Source organism: Brassica napus, chromosome A1 (assembly GCF_020379485.1).
Source record: "Brassica napus cultivar Da-Ae chromosome A1, Da-Ae, whole genome shotgun sequence".
NCBI lineage: Eukaryota > Viridiplantae > Streptophyta > Magnoliopsida > Brassicales > Brassicaceae > Brassica > Brassica napus.
The window spans coordinates 11,639,735-11,660,579 of NC_063434.1; the positions used below are offsets into that span (position 1 = coordinate 11,639,735).

General features: G+C 29.5%; 2 protein-coding genes across 2 annotated transcripts; both read right to left on the reverse strand.

The window, feature by feature from the left end:
- Positions 1 to 312: 312 nt before the first annotated feature.
- LOC106446935 (serine/threonine protein phosphatase 2A 59 kDa regulatory subunit B' gamma isoform-like) lies at positions 313 to 2,595 on the reverse strand. Its single transcript, XM_013888766.3, has 2 exons — positions 1,025 to 2,595; positions 313 to 954 (listed from the first exon to the last, which is right to left on the reverse strand). Exons 1-2 carry the CDS (start codon positions 2,132 to 2,134, stop codon positions 577 to 579), a joined length of 1,488 nt encoding a protein of 495 aa, XP_013744220.2. The 5' UTR covers positions 2,135 to 2,595; the 3' UTR covers positions 313 to 576.
- A 7,452-nt stretch (positions 2,596 to 10,047) lies between these two features.
- Positions 10,048 to 14,628, reverse strand: LOC106446940 (cytochrome P450 708A2-like). The gene is made up of 7 exons (XM_048773512.1): positions 14,317 to 14,628; positions 13,842 to 14,157; positions 11,331 to 11,480; positions 10,893 to 11,237; positions 10,627 to 10,809; positions 10,417 to 10,544; positions 10,048 to 10,318 (listed from the first exon to the last, which is right to left on the reverse strand). Exons 1-7 carry the CDS (start codon positions 14,574 to 14,576, stop codon positions 10,207 to 10,209), a joined length of 1,494 nt encoding a protein of 497 aa, XP_048629469.1. The 5' UTR covers positions 14,577 to 14,628; the 3' UTR covers positions 10,048 to 10,206.
- Positions 14,629 to 20,845: the final 6,217 nt, after the last annotated feature.

Sequence of the window (20,845 nt, forward strand, 5' to 3'; positions counted from 1 at the left end):
GATATTTTCGGATCCTAATTTGGATTTCAGTTCGGTTTGAGTTTTATATATACCTAAATTTCAAATTACCAAGCTGTTAAGATCTGTTTGGATATTTTTGTATAATGGTTTGAAATAAATTTCATCTTTTTTCAATTCAGAATAAGGTAGAAACTTTGGTTTGGAGTAAAATCGCCACCTTTGAACATCGACTAAAGAACAAAGAAATAATTATTTCACTATAATGCGTCTGTAGCTGTTATATGATTGCATCTGCATATTTTTGAAACATATAAATCACGGTATAGTACGAAAAATTATTTAGCCATCCTATGAAGAACTATATCTATAGAACCAATTTATTACACAACATATTGTTTTTTGCAACTCCTTTTAAGAGCTGACAATAAAAAAGAGATCAGAAACAACAAATAAGCGAGAAACCCTTGATTTCAGAAACCTGAAAAAAATAAATGTTAAAAGTATTCACTGATGACACAGCTCCTCTTCGATGATCATCGCATTCCGCTTCGGTTTCTCCATTTTAAGTACTGATCCTGATGTTTCCTACAACTCTGCTGGATCTTTTGAAAGTGTTCAACTAGCAGAAGTTTTCCCAGTGGCAAGTGTAACCGAAGATGAAAACCTTGAGAGCAGCACTGCCTCGTTGCTCACGGTTTTGGAAGCCGCCAAGTCTTCCAAAAGCTTCCATGTTGCTTCTCTTTTAGCTAAAACCTCAGTTTTATTCGCCTCGTCTTCTTGGAACTTGGCTAAGCATTCATCAAACAGAGCCTGGTCTGTCTCTGCCAGTACCTTTCTCACATTCAAAGTCAGACTCTGAACCGCTTGGTGCCAATGGCCACGCGTGTTCCTCTCCATAGCCGGGAACACAATCGGCATTATCACTTTATAGTTTTGAGTAATCAGGTTTCTTATGTGGTCGTTGTTCCACAGAAACAAAGCTCTTTCAGCCACCTGAGGAAAAAAAAAAGAAGCAACTTAGAATCTAACAAACTCTTAGCAAAGTTTTTACACAGACTCGAACCTGAAAATGCGAACTGTTGATGCATCTTGCGATTAGACGGAACAAAGGAACCATACACCGCTGAAACTCAGCTGCTTGAGTTGCTTCCAAGACTTCTTCCAACTCACCAAGGAACATAACTTCCTTTGAACTGTTAGTCACAGGCCAATACTTCAGAAGCCCTCTAATGACCGTGTCAGCAAGCTTGAAGTCTTTCTCTACAAACTGAACAATGCAGTAACAAAGCTGCTGGTGATAAGCCGCAGCACATTTAGGTCTGTGCAGCGGTATCAAAGCCCGGACAAGGAAGAGCTTGTGCTCTTCTTTCAACGGCAAAGCGAAACCGTTGATTATACTTCCAAGAATCTCAAGCAGCTCGGCGATACCGTTATGCTTCTCGGTCTCAAACATGAACCTGTAGAAGATATTGTTGATAGCTTTTCTTATAAAAGGACGGTGAACCATGAACTTCCCGTAGATTCGATGGAGAATGGTCTTCAGATACTCCCTCTCTCTTTGATCTTCAGAGTCAAACAAATCCAACAGCTTCAAGACGAAAGAATGGTCGATGTATCTCTTTGCAAGCTTGGCGTCAGTCATGGGCGAAGCCACGAATCTAAGGAGAAGCTCGTAGACAACTTGAAGGTGAGGCCAAGCAGGCTCTAAAGCAGGCTCCTCATCATCACCAGCATCAAGTGTTTCCAGCATCTTGCTTTCTTGATTCGCGGAAGAGAACTCCCTGAAGAGATTAACAACAGCCAGCTTCGCAATCTCTTGCATCGCAGCGTCGGTGAACTTAGTGGAGACGGTGGAGATGTAGTCAACGAGCTCGAGCAAAGTCTGCCTCTTTATCTCTTTCTCTCTGAGATTCTTGGAAGGGTCGGTGAAGTCGAAGACGACGCAGCATAGAGTCAGTTTCTTGATGAAGAGGTTTGGTTTCTCTGAGGTGGGAACGTCTCTGAAGCTAGGCAGGGCTTCGTAAACCCCATTGGTGGCTCTGTTTGAGGAAGGAGCAACGGTGCCATTTGGTGCATTTGAGTTTGAAGGTTTTGAGCTGGGAGGGACTTCTACGTTTGGATTGGATGATTTGGAAGTTTTTTTGGGTAATTTCCCAAATATTTGCTTCATCATATCTAATTGAATTAAAAGCCCTAAATTATCTTGCTTCTAACTGAAAACCCCTTTATCATTGAACCGCGATATGAATCAAGAATTAAAGAAATGGAAGGAGAAACTCGCAGATTCAATTGAGGATTAAGTTAGGAGGAGGATGAAGAAGAGCTTACAATGGAGATCTGGGCATTCAAACCCTAAGAAATGCGAGCTGAGCTTCAAGGGATCTTGTGATAAACCCTTTTTTTCTCCTTAACTGAATCAATCGAGCAGAGAGAGAGAGGGCAGGAGAAAGAAGACAAGGCAACGAAGCACAGCAGCTAATTAGAGAAAATAATCTGAGAAGATACAGAACAGAGTATGACGATTTAAGGTTGTAATGAAACAAATTAAATAATTGTCTCTCGACTCTCACTATTTCTCTCCCTTTTCTAGTTTTTTTTTTTCCAACAGTTAAATCTCTGGCTTCCTTCGAATTCGAATTACAGAATTTTTTTTTTTTTTTTTGCGCAAAAAATACAGAATATCAATTTTGTTTTTTTTTCGAAGAGAACAAGAAAAAATGAAAAACAGGGAATCGACAGATTGGCCGGTATGTCAATTTACCTTTATGTCCTTCATTCAAGGGAGCTTACATGTGTGTGGACTGTGGAGTCAAAGCAGCAACTGGTCAATTCGTAAATTCACGAGTAGGAAATTATATAATTGGACAATTTTTGTACAAAAGATACAAAAGATACGGTAGTCGAGTCGTTAGGAACCGAATCAAATTTGATTTTTGCATAGGAAGTGGATGGAAGATGAATCTTAAAGAAAACAGATTTGTTGATTCTCTCAAATTATCCCAAGTCCTAGCGTTGACCAAATAGTTGAGTCAATGATAAGGTTCTCAACACTGGCAACAAAAACGCAACCAGAGAATGACATATACCGAATGGTCTCGAATAAAGCTAGAATTTCTGGTACTCTCTGGAGCCACATGGTCTTGAAGCGACCGTGCAAGTGTCTGATGGTGTGGTGGCTGTTGAACCTGGATGCAAGGTGTGTCCCGTCTACTAATCTGAGCTGGAACGAGGTAGTTGGTGCTGCTGTGTCAACAAAATCCATCTTGATGGTCCTGGTGCTGCGTTCATTTGTGTGGGTGAAGCTTCTGGTTCTGCAGTTGATCCGGACCCGCTGGCTCCTCGGGTTCTTTCTTACACATTGGAATGGATTTTTTGGCTTTGGTGGTTCCAGTGTGTCAAGAGATACTAAGAATCCTTGAAAGGAAGTACATGTCACTCCACAATATAATTCAGCACACAAAAGAAGAAAACCACATACTTACTTCTAATGTGATGGAAGAGGTGTTAATTGACAAACCGAGCAACTTCTGGACACATTACACACCAGCCTAAGTAGTTTGAGGACCAGAATCAAACATTCTAACGGGTCCAGACTCAAGATTGCTATGATCTTTAAAAAGATTGTTAGCTTGAATGACAGTGATAGATCAAAGATTTCTCTTCTTATAAACTGAATTAAAGTAATTAAGCAGATTACAATCACAAGAACCTCTAATCTCAGGAAGATCAGAGAGAAGATCTCATCACGATCTTCAACAAACTTCTAAATCACGCTCGTTCTCACAATTACAAAATGCCTACGAAAGTAAAGTGTAACAATACTAATTACAAAATGCATAAAAATAAAGTGTAGCAATATCAATTATATTACTAGATTATAATCCGTGTGCATGCGCTGGCTGAGCTTTTATACTAATGTTTATTCATTAAATGGTTTTAACATTTTGCAACACTACAATTTTTATCGATTGTAAAATGACGAATACAAATGTTTGTCTCTTAAATGTTTCATCATTGTTGAAAAATTATCATATTACAACTTATTTTAATTATTTTTAAGACTGAATATGCACAAAAGAAAATTAAGTTTTGCGGCTGACACTAATCACCAAAACCAGATACGCAACATCGATTATAAAATGACAAAGGAGATTATGTTTTTTGCTCTCGATTTGTTTATTATTGACTTTCCATAACTGATTTCATTTTCTACCTCTATAAAATTGTGCTTTCGTTCTTCTTTATGTTACACTGATATAAGTTTTGTTTCTTATTTTAACTTTTTCTGTGAATTCGGTGAATTACATAAGTGTCAAAGAAAAAATATGGACATCTGTAAAAATTAGTTTCACTCCAGATACATATCTAAGAATCAAATATTTGAAGAAAATCATCGGCAAACTCTATTCACAGGTTAGTGTTCAAATATAATATATCAAGGCTGTTATATAATATAAGTGCAGACTCAAAATATAAATGTCTGTCTAGTATATATTCACCTGTTCGGTCTAAAATCATATAATTCTATTGAGGTTTATTAACCTACACTTTTGAGGTTTAGTTACTTAAGAATATACCGATAAAAATATATATAATATTTTACCCCATTTTAGTATATGTAAATTATGTATAAACTAAGAACTGTTTGATTTATTAAATGATAAATGAGAAAATTTCTAATAAATAGTTCAAATCTCTCATTCTTACAATTATAATAGCTAGATATGGTATTAGGAGAAACAAATATTAGACGAATGATATTTCACTAAAAGCTTTTTAGAAATAAAAATCAAAACTTATTTAATTTGAATGAAATAATATATATATAGTGCTTCTAATATTAAAAATCACTTCGATTTGAAAAAAGTGTATTTCTGGGATTGTAAGGATCAAATAACATATTAGAAATCATCATTTAATGATAATGTGTATACATAAAAGTATATACATTACAATAAGCACATAAATCAAAACTAATATATTTTGTTTATTTACAATCATATTTTTGGAAAATAAACAAAAACAATCATTTAATTAACTTTATATGGTATATAATTAAACGTATATACATTACAATAAGCACATAAATCAAAACTAATATATTTTGTTTATTTACAATCATATTTTTGGTAAATAAATAAAAACAATCATTTTATTAACTTTATATAGTATATAATTAAACTTTAATGATATTAACATAGATATATGTATATATAGTATATTTATATTTATTACTAACACCTCATACTCATATAATTTTATTAACATTTGTATATTTATTGTAACAAAATTGTAAACCGTTAATCACAAAAATTTTAATGTGAGATTTTTCAACACAAATTTCAAAATTAAAATATTAAGATCTCAATAACTTTTTCAATGCAAATTTTAAAATTAATATATTTTATATAGTATATAATTTAATATAGGAAAATTGCCACAAATAACACATTCATAGTACCATTTTTCATGTTTACACTAACCACTTTTAATGAAGGGTAAGAGACAATTATACCCTTAGGGTTAATTAATCTAGACTTAGGGTTTAGAGTTGAGGGGTGGGATAGGGTTTTTGGAATGTGAAATTTAGGTTTCTAATAAATATATAAATAAATACTTAAAAAATATATAAAAAATTTTAAAATATAGTTTCAAACATAATTTTCGTTTTTCAAAAAGAAATTTGAAAAAAGACATTAAAAAAATTTCGAAAAAAAGTTTCAAAAAAAAAATTATAAAAAAGTTTGAATTTGAAAATTTATAATTCAAAAACATAAAAAAATTTTTACTTTTTCTTATTATTTTATTATTTTTTAAATTTTTCTTAATTTTTTTTATTTTATTGTTTTTTATTTTTTATTTAAATAAAGATTTATTATATATGTAAATAACAAGGGCATAAAAGTCTTTTGCCACTTAATGAAAAAGGTATTTTTGAAAATGTCTCTTTAGTGGTGGTGAAAATGAAAAGTGGTACATGAAAGTGGTAAACATTTAATTTCCCCTTTAATTTTAATGATATTAATATATATATATATATATAAATATGAATATCTATTATGAGACCTCATATTCATAAGATTATGATCATTTGTATCTTGATTGAACAAAAAAAAATTAAAGCATTGTTTACAAAATTTTCAATGTTAGATTTTTACCATGTTAGTAATTTATAGTCGTTTAAAAAATTTAAAATATAACATATAAGAAAAAATCTAATTTTTTATTATATATTTAATGTGATTTTTTAATTTCTTTAAATAATATAAAAGTAAACAAAAAAAAAGATACAAAAATTGTTATCAAATATGTATTATTTATAATCATTAATTGTCATATATATGTTAATCATATTAGGTAATTCTGTAGTTTTTATTTAAGAAAATAATTGACAATTTTATTTTGTACACTACTAATCAATTTGATAGTTATTTTAATAAAAAGTAAAATATATATTTATATGGACCAACTTATTTTTTCTAAAGATTCTAAAAATCATCATAATGATGACACATAGCTATGAAAACATATTGTAACTAGGTGATTTTCTCGTGCTCATGCACAATATAAATACATTATAATAATTTATTAATATTGTTTTTTATTTTAAAATTATTTTGTTATTTATATTGTAATCAATATGATTGGTTTTAAATAACATTATGTTATTTTAATTAAATGTATAATTTTGGATATATAATATCTCGACTATTTGGTTATTATTTGGATATATTAGATACCATTTACTTTTCCTATTCAACTATAATATTTTTGTTATACAGCTTAAAATTTTGATTAATTTTGTTATTTTAATGTAGTTTGATTATTGTCTTAGATTTGTAAACATATTTTAGTAAGATTATGCATAATTCAATATATGTTGTTTAATAGTAAAAGTAAACTAAAGTGTTGACGATTCAAAGTTACATAAATAAATACAACAATGATGGTCCATTGAAACCTTATGCACATATATATATATATATACATATGTAAGTTATACAAAATACTTAATTGTTATAGTTAGCTAATATATTTATAATATTATTTGAAAATTTCATATTTCTTTGTAATGTGTTGAGCCGTTCTATAATTTATATGCATAAAAATATTACTATAAATAATAAAAATATAAAAATTTTAATTTAATGTTTGACTTTGTATAAAAAAATTTGAATTGGTCTAGTTACTCATTTTGTTGGTATATTGTGTTACATATATTCTATCAAATTAAAGTATAACTATTTCTATTCACTACATTAGTTGGGTTGTTCATCTTAGATGTGTAAATATATTTTGGTTTTTATTAATTTAGAATATGTTAATTTGGAAAAACAAAATGGTAAAAATAAAGTGATGATAGGTAAAAAGTTACATAAAAGCATAACTGATAAATTTTTAAAAGGAAGATTATTATCTTACTTTAATATCAAGATTATTTTTCTAAACTTTCTTTTTTATGAAATCACATTATACATATAAAATATATTCGTCTTAAATTTTATTAATATTTTATTTATCATATATGCTATTTGAAAAATATAAAAGGGAACTTAAATAAAAAAGATAGATTAAATAAAATTTTATTCATTTAAGATATCGTAATTTATGTAATTTAAATTATTTTATAATAATTTGAGAAATAGATTGATTTAAATAAAATGCTTAATACTTTTAAAATATACATTATGTTGTTTAAGATTATCTTTTAAAAGGGAAGATTATTTCTTTACTTTAAAATTAAGATTATTTTGTGAACTTTCCTTATTATGAATTACACCATATATATAATAGAAAATTTCGTTTTTAAAATTTATTAATTTTCTTTGTTATATTTGTTATTTGAAAAAATAAAGAAAAACAAAAAATATATATAAAGGAAAAAATAGAATAAATATTTAATAATGATACTTAGATATATTTAATTCATTAAGGGTATCATCGTAATCAACCACCGTGAGAGTTAATATGAGCGCGATACGTAATAAACTGACTTCTCAACTAATATTATAGAGATGCTCCATAATTAATATATATAGTGGATGGATATATACATATATCAGAGAGGATATCTGTTTCCAATTTTTGGATTAAACTGAAACGTAACGGATCAATTAATATCTACAAGTGAATGAATTCAGGGACAAGAAACAAAGCACATAAAAAAGTTCAGTATCAATACCAACGTTTGAAGAATCAAGGACCAAAAGAGAGTTGGATAACAGAAGTTAAATACAATATGTTGCTAGTTTCTGTGAATGATTCATTGATATATGAATGAATCGTTCGAGACAACAGAGCCACTTACCGTTTGCTGGGATCACGCAACTTGGTCGAGTGATAACAAATAGCATAAGTTTGTACGGGTTACTATACAAATAACATTGGATTCGTGTAGCATTATAAGATTAGGGAGGTTAGTTGACATAAGTTACATTATAAAATAATTGGTTTTATAACCATAAAGAATCAGCAGCCAAAATAGTATTTGTTTTGGGGTACTGACACCCCTAAACCAAGGTTCAAATCTCCAAATGACACTTTTCTATCATGTTTTTAAATTTTATATATATAATGACACATGTAAAGAAAACTGTTGGATCCGCCACTGATGGTAGCATAACATTTTAAGGTTAAGAATGGGAAGCATATATTAAACAGTTCTCACACCTACACATCATAATTTTCCATTTAACAAAATTATTTATCTAGTTGCACTTTACGGAGTAACACCGTAAACAGTAAGGTAATCCTATATTATGAAGAAAAGTGGAGAACCGCAAGTGGATCAAAGTAAAGCACGCTTGCAATAGGGAGTGTTTTGAGTGGTTCTTGTATTATACTTTAGCTATTTTAAATTCAATTATAAATTAATATATACTATATTATATGTGCACTAACTATTATAATTACTCTGTAATTTATATCTTTTATTTCTAATTCTTATATGTAACTGAATCGATCAGACCAATTTGTTTTTTTAATTACAAATGTAATTCAAGTTGGAGGATTCAAAAATCAGTTATTGCCTTAGTTCGTTAACCTATTTATTTTAAGATTTTGAAAACCTTGAAATATTAATGAATTTTTTAAACTTTTACATGACTTATATAGGTATTCGAACCCCAACCAATCTCACAAAAAACCCAAACCGATTTATAAATATCTTTAAAAAACGTAAATCATTAGTCCTCAAACATAAATAGACCTGAATGAAAACACAAAATGATATCCGAACGGATACTCGAACGTCCACTCCTAATCATATTGACTATATATATATGTATATACTATATTTATATATATCTTATTATTTGACATTATACTTTATTTTCTTGACAACATGTAATTTTCTTTCAGAAAAAAATAAAATATTTTAAAACTGATTATATATAATTATTTTAAAGCATACAAAAGTAGATATATATATATATATACATACATATAATTTTAAAGCTCAAAATAGTTATATATATATATATATGTTTAAATTATTTTTATTATATTTTGAAAAACATTTATACTTGTTTAAATTATTTTTCATTTATAAAGTATTTTTAAAATAACTCTGCTTAATTATGAAAATAAATAGTATTATATAATTTTATGTAAGTTATTTTAAATTTGTACAGTAATTTGAACCACTTTTTATCCACTTTCATCATTCAAGCATAAGTTTTGAATCGCTAGATCCGCTTGATACATACTTGTACGGCTAGATTCGCTTGATCCACTCTTGTTCATTCTATCCGCTAAATTCGCAACGCCTGATCCGCTTTTCCCATTCGGAAATCAAACTTTCATGATACTTGTAGTATCCTTCACACAAATTACTTAGTTTAGAGCATTTCCAGCTCACTCTATTCCTACTTTAAAAAGAGTTTGAAAAAAGAATACTTCAATTTTATTTCGTCTCCTGTTTAATAATAAAGTAAAAAGGAATTTATTGCATAAATGAAGTAATTCATTTATTTTTTATTCATTACTTTATTTTTCACTCCAAACTAGAATAGAATTAAAGCAAAACTCACTCAATTATAGAATTATTCTATTTTGGTGGAAAGAAATGGAGTTCTAGGCTGGAAATGATCTTAACTTATGCATTCAAGAGAAACATACACTTTAGTCTTTGTTTCTTACAAGATGGCTTTTATTTATGCAGTAATTAGTATTGTTCGACATATACATTCATACAGTGTATAGTTACCCCGAACCAGTAACCTCCGATGAAATATAACCACTCTACTAACCAGCAGAGTTTTCCACTTCAGTGTCTTGTGAAATTTGAATATCAGATCCACCTGGAAACGTAAGTATAAACCTTCGAAGTACTGTAGTCTCTGTCTTCATTGACCACCTTGAAACCATAGATACATATAAAATATATATGTAAATTAAACTTTTGACCGCATACATAAAAAATCGAATCATGAGTCATTAGGTGATTAATTGAACCTGTATCTACACAAATGATGGATAAAACTGGCCATTATAAGCTTAGCGAAGTCAGCTCCTAAACATAGTCTTGAACCAGCGCCAAAAGGAATGTACGTCTTCGAGACAATAGCAGTCAGGTCTTTTTCCTGAAAAATTTATGTAGTTTAATAAATGCAAACAAATCTTATGAATGTATAAGTAAAGGATGAAGAAAAAAATAAAAATCACCTTCCACCGCCATGGATTAAATGCTAAAGGGTCATCATATTTTTCTGGATTGAAATGGACAGTAGGAAAGCCCATGAAGATCCAACCAGCTGGAATTGTATATTCACCAAACTGGAACTCATGATCAATTATTCTAAGCACTGTCGGCGCTGTGCTTGTGATCCTCAGTGACTCATTTATCACCTGAAACAAAACACCATGATTGTCTAAACTATGATAAGGTTCGTCGATTTTCAGTCAAAACCCTGTTGACAATGAATGCTGACCATTTGCGTGAAAGTCATTGATTTGTAATCTTCCCATGTTAGGCCGGTCTTCTTCTCCTTCTCACTCTTATCCCGGACAATGCGTTCATGCTCTCTCTTTAATTCCTGCATGACTTTAGGGTTGTCGCTTATGAGCTTTACTGTAGCCGCAAGGACGCTTGGTGTTGCTTCGTTAGCAATCACAAAGAAAATAAATATGAACTCAATCGCACTCTCCACGCTTATCTTTTCCTCTCCTCCTTCCATTTCGCCAAGTAACGTCTTGAAAAACTCTCCAAGCTCTTCTCCTGAAGCTCTTTTCTTCAACACCGTCTCCTTTAATATATTAATCATCTGTTTTTTTGCCTGTTTAAGGACATCATCACCCCAGTTCTCTTTCTCTAATTCTCATATATAGAGCTGTTTTAAGGGTTTATAGATGAATAAAAAGAGGTGTACCTTCATCATTCGATAGACGCCATTACCAGGAATGTTCCAGGATATTCGAAACCATCCCTTTGGAAAATGGCTCCAACAGAGTGTGAGTTCTTTTGCAGCCTCTGGTTCCATTTCGCCCATAACTTTCTTGGCAAGACATTCAATTAAGATCTGTAAAGTTTGATGATATGTATTAGAGGAAATGATCCGATCTTAATTAAGTAATCGAGTTGATTCTTATCGTAGCAATTCAGAAGAGCCGTGCCAAATGTTAATATAAGTCCTATACACAATTTTCCAAAAAAAAAAGTCTCCCTTCAATTTTCATTTTGAAGCTACAAAATAAAAATAATCTGCTTCTTATTTTGGAGTGAACCTCAAAAGATTTGAATTTTACACCACTTACAATGGAGAACTAGATGATTTCATGCGGCACACACAAAAATATATATTTTTTTAAATATTCATTTAAAATTATATTTACATTACATTTAGCTTTAAAGTTCATTAATTTTTACAAGTATAAAGTACTCACTTGTAATTTTATAGTTAGTTAAAATTTCTGATCCGATTGTATTTAAATTAGTTTAACTTAATAAAATTATTTTTCATTTTATAAAATAATAATTTTATACTATTTTACTTATTTTAAAATAAATTTAATAAATTTTAGTTTTATTGTTTTAGTCAAAAAATTTAAATTATAAAAATATTTATTAAACCTAATGAATCGAATGCTAATCACTCAATTAAATTATTTACTAAATTTTAAATATTTCACTAGTTTAGAAACTTGACTATACGTATCCTCATATTAAGTAATAAACTAAAACTTAGCTTTATTTATTTAACTATCAACGAAAAATATTAATATTTCTATAAAAAATATTTTTGATATGATGATATACATATTATTAAAATATCTAAAAATCTTGTCAGAATGTAATATCTATAATAAATTTGATCATGTTACAATAATTTTAATATCATGCTACAACTTTTCAAAATAATATATATTCTTTATACATGCCAAACTTTTGTTTGTTTTCCCTTGAACAATATAATATTATTTTTGTCAACGCCAAAATTAGTTATCTTGTAACATCATGTACTATTAGAATTTTGTTTGTTTGTTAATGGTGAAAATAGCAGCGCCATATGTATTAGATTTTTGTTTTGTTTGTTTGTCAAGTTGGACTGTTGCTGGCTATTAAAATGCATAATATATCAACTGTTGTTAAAAAAAAAATATTATTATTTGAAAAGTGAATTTGCTTACTTGTCAATTTTTTCATAATTTTAGATAATTTTGCTAATTTTACTTATTTATCATTTTTTTTTATCTATCGATCATTTTGGCTTTAATACGCTTTTTATTTTAAAAATAGATAAATAAACATGATACGTTAATAACTCTTTAGATGAAATATTAATACACATGCATTATCATCTAACTGAACCTAACTTTATACGTATTCTCTATGCACAAAAACTAAGATGCATATAAACATACATAAAATTAAACAAAATTATATACTTTTTAAAATAATAATTTATAAAACTTATATTCGCTTTTGGGTAAGCTTAAATTCAATCTCACTTGTAGTATACATTTGATAGATATACTTACTTTTAGTTTAATTAGCGCACATACATGCAGACTTTATGGGTATTATATTATATATATAATTTTTATATACATGAGTATTTTTAAATTTATTTTATGCACCTAAAAATATTTATTTTATAATAAAAAATTGTCATATATAAATAGTTTGATATTTAATTTAATACTATAATATTTTAAACGCATGAGTATTTCTACTATAAAAAGTATTTTCTGTTGTGATGAATTAATTTATCATATATAAAGTTTGCTGTTTAACTTATTGTTAATATTTCAAACAAATAAACAATTATGATGATTTGAACTGATAACACATTTACTTAGAGATATTTGTAAATTTGTTATGCCCGCATGTGCGGACAAAACACCTAGTTATATTATAAACTATAATTTTAAGATTATAATTTGAAAATAATAGTTTTCTTCTATAAAGCTTGTAAATACTATAAATTAATTTGTATGTACTTCCATATTTTGGTACTCTCAAAATATCATATCCGGCTGTGATTTTGTACATCACTTATTTTTGGTGTAGAGAACTTAAATACTTTTTCTATAACAATTTTTTTTGGTTTATATATACACAGACCTAATCTCCGAATGGAGGTAAAGATAGACTAAGATAGATTTTCTCATAGACATTCAAATGAGCCAAAAACAATAGCAGTGGCCAGCGGGATTCGAATCAGGATTCGCCGTATTGAGTTTATTTCCTCAAACGCCACTGGACTACCACCACTGTTATATGTTTATGAACAAAATTATTGTTTTATTTGGTGAAGATTGTTACTGTATGAAATTGGGGCCGGCACTGGATTGGAAATACAAATAAGTTAAATGGGCACTTCACACATAACTTTTTTTTCTAAGTGCACACTTGGCACGGCGCTAAAGTGGAATTTTACCTTGCTTACTGTTTCCTTGACGTCAAGACCGCCGTTTCTGGCTCCTACCTCCATATGTGTGAGAGTCAAGATATCGACGTCTTGCATCATTCTCAATTTTAAACCTTGTGAACCTAACAACTGGGTTGTTACGCTTCGGACATGCTTATGAGAGTCTTTACTCTGTACGAACAAGTTATTTTCGCCGAATAACCGCGCTAAGCTCTTCGGCATGCCAGGCATGTGATTCGTCTTTGCCATCTCTATGTTCAATCCACTATCAGTCGAGATTATAACTTTGGCTCCAAACAAGCTTGTCCGAAAAACTGGCCCATATCTGGTTTTCCAATAAAAAGGGAAAATTAAGACAAGATAACTGTTAGTTGCTAAAAAAAAAGACTTGATAACTGATTATGTAAGAATTAAATATCTTCAACTATATATTTCTCATAAAAACACTCCACAACCTTATACTGAAAATATGAAATCAAATAACCTGTGGACTTTCTCCTTCACAAATGTTGGCAACTGAATAGCATCATGAGGTTTCATGAACTCGAAGGTCTTTCCGATGATTGGAAAGCCCATCGATCCTGGAGGAAGCTTTCCTTTACACTTTGGATTGTTCCACTGATAAATCCAATGATAAAGCTTCACCACTATGAGTGAAAGTATCAGAGTCCATAAATTGAAGACCTCTACCATGTTGGTTTGTTTATCTCTTTCAAATGTTCGTTTTAGTTTTTTAGGTTGCATACTTATCTGAGGGAGGAGAGAGTTCTCGCTTTATATTAGTGCTCTCTCGTTGAATAGTAAATATATTAATTATGAAGATAGTTACTGATTCTGTAGGAAAGACAGCTGTTCTTATGTCTACGAGAAGGAAAGACAGCTGCTCTCATGGATATTTGTTAGTTTTATTCTCACAGAAATCTTTTTTGGTAAAGAAAATAGTTTCAATTCTTTGTCGGAAACTCCAAAAGTGTAAATAGTCATTTCAACGAAAATTAATTTCCAATGATGAAATCCTACTAGAACTCCTTTATTAGTAAACTAACAACTCGATGATTTATCACCGATCGATATCCTATTAATGTTACTAGGGGCATTGCTCCCCGTTTGCACCAAGTTACGGACAAAAATTTTGATTCATTTCAATATTTGCGTTATTGTAATTGTTAATTTTGTGTTTTGGGTTAATCATTGTTTTTTAAATTTTTTATTGTTATAAGGTTAGAATTATGATGATGAACTGTATATGCATTGTTTTTCACTTATAAAGGACTAAATTGTGTTAATAATGTGATTAATATAGTATGTGGTGTTGCTTGATGTGTCACTGAAACTTATTATTTGTTTATCTTTTTAATTTGTTTCTTGTACTGTTGAGAGTACATAAATTATATTAAGGTTGTTGAGAGTACATTTTGTTTCTGGATATTTTTTCTTTAATTTAGTTGTGTAAGTTGTGTATATTAAGTAATAATTTCTATTATCCTTATTATTGTTTGTTATATATATTTTTTATTTTTAAACTTTTTGTTTTTACTGGACTTTTAAAATAAATACATTAAGACTTGTAGAAATAACTATAAAATGAGTGACAATTCTGAGTATTTGAGCCTTAATGGATTTTAAACGAATTTATGTATTTCTCATAAGAAGACAATAGCATTGACATGTTGACATTGGACATGTAAGCTATTTTCATAAGACAAGAAGAGTGAGTAGGTGGAGATGTTGTTGCTACCTTTGTGTCTGTTGGGATTGTCTCTTGTATCTCCTGGTGATGGATAATATGTAAACAAAAATCATTGTTAGTTCTATTTATCAGAGTACGTAACTTACTCTGCTTTTGTGTTTAGGTAATTTCACTGATCTTGGTTGTTGTCTTCGTCTTCTTCGTAAGCATCAGCGAAAGTAAATTTGTAAATGGTTATATAGCTGTATTTGTCTAGCTGACTCGATGTATGTGTCGTTGAGTTTTAGTTGAGGTGATTGGTTTGGTATATTTGTTTTGAAGTTTATTTGTAAGATTAGATAAAAAAATGAAAAGTGATCATTAATGGTTCGTCTTTTTTTTTGGATTCTTGTTTTTGGTGATTTGATTATTTGGGTTGTTGTGGTTTCTTTTAAGCTGTAACATAAAGGTTTGTGTAAAATTAGTTTGATAAATAAGGGAGATAAATAAACGACCACAGATCTTGGATAAGAAATATTTTTGATTATTGATGTTAGCACAACATAGACAATAATATAAAGAGAATTGTGTGTTGATTGTTTCTTACGGATCAATGACGAGACGGATAACGACTCGAGTTGTTTCTTTTGTGAGGTCAGACCCTAGACAGAACGGATTTGCCCAACCACATCTGCGAGTTTAAATATCAGAAACATAATATAAACTCAGATGCAATATGATAATATGCCTAGGAGCTCTAGGTTTGTGTTCACAATCACTTGAAGATTGTCGAACGTCTAATCATGATTGGAAATTGATCTTATGAGCACACGTGATGACTTCATCAATAATGGTTGGTGAGATGAAACGAATGAGGAATGGATGATCAGTTATCTTGTACATGCTTGAGTACCTAGCAACCTCAAAATGATCGACTTTCACAATGGAACCGGCTTTCAAAGATGGCATGTAATGATTAGCACGTCCGTCGGGAATAAACCCATGAATCACAGAATCTGCAAATCACATTATTCAACAAAAAATCAGGAAATCAATTAAAATAATTATGTTAAATAAGTGTGACAGATCGAAGATTAACTTACCTTTTCATCAAAGAAGAGAACCGTGATTCCCATAAACTCACTGTCTTTCTTGAAGTTCAGGGAATCCCAGAAGCAGAGGAGGCCAGAGGCTATGCTCTGACTACTACGACCAAGACGGAAAGACTCGAATGTTGAGTGACAGACGCCAGGAACACCGGTTTGAAGAACTGGAGAGGCAGAAAGAGACATTTTCTAGAAGATGGTTAAAGCTAAGAGGAATCAATGAGTTTTGTGGAAATGCAGATTGGATTCATCAAAGATGAGAATCATATTATATATATATATATATATATATATATATATATATATATATAGGGTTTATAGAGGGACTACAAACCAGGAACATTTATGATCAAGCGATTTGAGATGGAGAGATGAAGAGTTCACCAGTGAAAAAATAGATTACGAACAAACACACGGTGCAACTCTGTAACTCAGACTTGTCTGAGACAATGATGAAAAGAACCCTAACTCATAATACACTTGTAGACCCGATCCTCAGAGGAAGCCGAAGAAGCAAAAACTTCCGACCTTCATAAATATATATTAGTTTCGGCTATCAATCTACAAAGTATCATTTAGTTTAATGGTATAAATATTGGTGTTTCTAACTCAAAAACCTGGGATTGGATCATGTTCTTGACACTTTTTCACAGTTTTTAAAAGTAGGATTTACAAAACGCTGACGTAGCGCGCTGAGGAGTGAGCTAAGTACCTCATTATAATGTGAATTTATAGTAGTTATATAATTAAATTATCTAATGTAATGAGATAAACTAAACACTTATAAATGCACACCAGTATCGAATGACTTTACTAAAGTTACAAAATTAGAGACTATTGATATAATATCTTAGAAACCAGCAATAAAACTGTTTTATTCAATACTTTCTCCGTTTTACAATAAGTTTCGTTTAAAGTTTTTATCTATCGATTAAAAAAATTAGTAATTTTCTATTTTACCTTTATTTAATACATTATTTTATTTGGTTTTTGTTAATTAATAAATTAAAATTAAAGTAGAAATTTATTTATACATATTGAAAATGTAGAGCGATATTTATAATGAAACAAATTTAAAAAAACTAAAAAACAAACGAAAACAGTACTAGGGAATTAAAATGAAGATAAATTCAAAATTGTTGTCTTGGGAAATGGCATAACTTCCTTGAATTCCTAAATGGTTGCACTACACCCTCACAGATGAGATTTTCGTTAAAAATATCCAAAAAATAGGTTTTAACTGGTGACCATTAAATTAAAAATAAAAATGAGTAGAAAAAGAATGAATATGAACAAAATAAAAGGAATGGAAATAAATATTTGTTCCTTTTGTTTCATATCAGTTTTGATAATAAATGGTTTTTTTCTATTGTTTTTTTATAATTCAAGGAATCACAAGAAATCAAACACAACAGAATTTTTCCATAAATGATGTAATTTTTTAAAAATAAATAGAAATTGACTATTTCCCTTAACTTCCTCTGTCACCATTTGGACACTAAGGTAAATTTGTGGAGTCCTAGACTAGCCAATCTAATAAAAATTTGAGGGTAAAAGTAAGACAAAAAGCAACAATTTCTTATTCTTGTCGTCGATGAAAAGAACATTGACTTTAAGAAATTGCGCTATTTCACTCTTCACGCTAATATTAATTGTACTGATCTGTTTTATAAATCTAGAGCTGGTCCTGTTGAGCGGATTGGGGAGGAAGGCCGAAACATTTAATTCATAAGGAATTCATGAATCGACATTGAATTCCAGTCTTGAATTTAATGGGGTTTGTGAACATGTTTGTGAGAAATAAGGAATACTTCACTAGTATTATACTATCCCATCTAGTTAGATGGTAAGACTTGGAGCTAGTATACTGTATACACAAGTGAACCTCTATTCTGTTGAGACTCTCTTTTCAGGTCTCGGTTTATTATATATGGCGAAAAAGAAATGGTCGAAGACACTCTCAGCCTGCCCGTCCGGTGGGTCAACTTGCAAAGATCACTGATAAAACCATAAGGCAGAGAATCTTATCTACAGGCTACACTCAGAAACCAAAGCTATATGGTCTACTCTAATGTTGGTTTAGTGCTCACATGAGACATAGATAGATTACATGAGACTTATTTTAGCATTATTTCGATGTAAATAAATATTCAATTTCTGGCATATCAATAAATTTAACATTTTATAATAAAAAAAAGGTCCAGACCTGTATCCTGACTAACTTTAATTTTGGTATAGGAGAAGGTCGATCATGGTATAGACCGGTGGAGATCAAGTCAAAACAGTTGAGTAAATGAAGATGAGTACGTGACATAGTAGCAAATCATTAAAGAATCGTGTGTGGCTTAAAGGTGTTAGAGGAATTTGAAGCTCCAGTCAATCAAAGATTCAAAGTTGATAAGGTTTCTACTGATGCTATGTAATGTAGCATTATGTCCAAACCTAAAGGCAGGCAAGATTTGGATGAGTATGTATGTGAATTGCTGAAAGAGATCAAGGGTCGTCATATCTATTAGAAAAGCACCAAATGCAAATTTTTAGGACGTAAGCTCGTGTGATACTTGGAAGAGATAATATCTCTTATATATTAAAAAAGAAACATTTGTCATTAGTGTGCATTCACACTAAATTCGTCATATGATAGCATCACGTGGATTTTAAATTGAGTATGCTGACGCGTCCGTTTTGCAATCATTTAACAACTAGGTGTTGTGCCCACACATGCAAACATAATTTTTTCACGGATATTTGTTAGTTTAAATCAAACAGGTACGATAGGTTATTATTTATCTCTTTAGAAAATTAAATCAAACACTAAACTATTTATATTTGATAAAATTTTCAGTAAAAACTCTCAAATATTAAAAATATTTTATGCAATTTTTTAACCTGATTAATTAATTGTATTATATCTTAATTTAAAACATTTATAATAGAAAAATAATATTTGAAGATAACAACACAATACATATAAATTACCTTATTTTTCAAAAATGTGATATTATTAATATAATTTTCTTAAATTATATAATATATATATAGAAATTCATTAATAGAACAACATAATATATGAATTATCTTCTTACAAATATTTACTAGTTCAAATCAAACCAGCAGAATAAGTTATTATTTATTTCTTTTAAAAAATTAAACAAAACTTCAAATTATTATTTTTATTCGATAAATTTTTTCATTTAGAAAATGTATTATGCAAATCTTTTTACTTGATTAATATTTGATTATAAACTGTAGTATATCTTGATTTAAAAAAATTATAACAGAAAAATATTATTTCAAGATAAAAACACAATATATAAGAATTATCTTATTTTTTAAAAATATGATATTATTATAATATAATTTTTCTTTAATAATATAATTATATATATATATATATTCATTAAGATAACAACACAATGTATAAGAATTATATCATCTTCTTTTTTTAAATATGGTACTATTAATATAAATTATTTTTTAATTATATAATAAAAATATATGAAAATTCATTAAGGGTAACTATGACATCAATCAATTTAACTTTTAACGTGAGCGCTCTATTGCAAAAAATCACTTCACAAAAAATAGTATAGATAGATTAATTCGTTCACACAATAATTTTTTAATTCCACCGTAGAAAATTTAATGTCTTCACATTAATTTGTTTTTAATCAGCTCATTTTAGCTCCTCAATTTTTAACCTTCGTATTAGTGAATTGAAATTATATCTGTTCAACTACAGAATAATATCATTTTGAAAGAAATAAATTATAAAATAATAAGATTCGCAGCAACTAAACTGCTGGAATGAGAATGTTTTTGGAAATTGAAAACAACCCGACAAATAGACATCTACTACCACCTATAGGCAATTTTAAACAAGTTTCTTTTGAGAACTCAGCCATGGTTGAGGCTCCTGTAAACGAATACAATAAATAATTTTGATTGGTGATGACTTAAGAAAAGTGAGGTAAAAAACACCACACACAAAACCAAATCTTTCGTTTAGCCAAATATTTCTTTTCTTACGGAGTTTTTATATTATACCAAGAATTATAAACATAAACAAATTGCTAAAAAAAAAATCAGAAATCAGAAGAGTTTTAAAAGAAAAGAAATTTCGAAATCGATTGACAAATAGAATTCATGTGCCGAGTGAAAAGATCACATTATTTTCTACACAACTCTAATATTTTTCACTCGATTGTATCTTGTTATTATTATATTTACCAAAACAA

Coding starts and splice junctions, on each gene's coding strand:
- LOC106446940 (XM_048773512.1), bottom strand. CDS start 14,576: ATGCAACCTAAAAAACTAAAACGAACATTTGAAAGAGATAAACAAACC. Junction 11,238..11,330: donor GCGTCTATCGAATGATGAAG/GTACACCTCTTT, acceptor GTCCTTAAACAG/GCAAAAAAACAGATGATTAA. Junction 10,319..10,416: donor CATCATTTGTGTAGATACAG/GTTCAATTAATC, acceptor TATGGTTTCAAG/GTGGTCAATGAAGACAGAGA.
- LOC106446935 (XM_013888766.3), bottom strand. CDS start 2,134: ATGATGAAGCAAATATTTGGGAAATTACCCAAAAAAACTTCCAAATCA. Junction 955..1,024: donor TCAACAGTTCGCATTTTCAG/GTTCGAGTCTGT, acceptor TTTTTTCCTCAG/GTGGCTGAAAGAGCTTTGTT.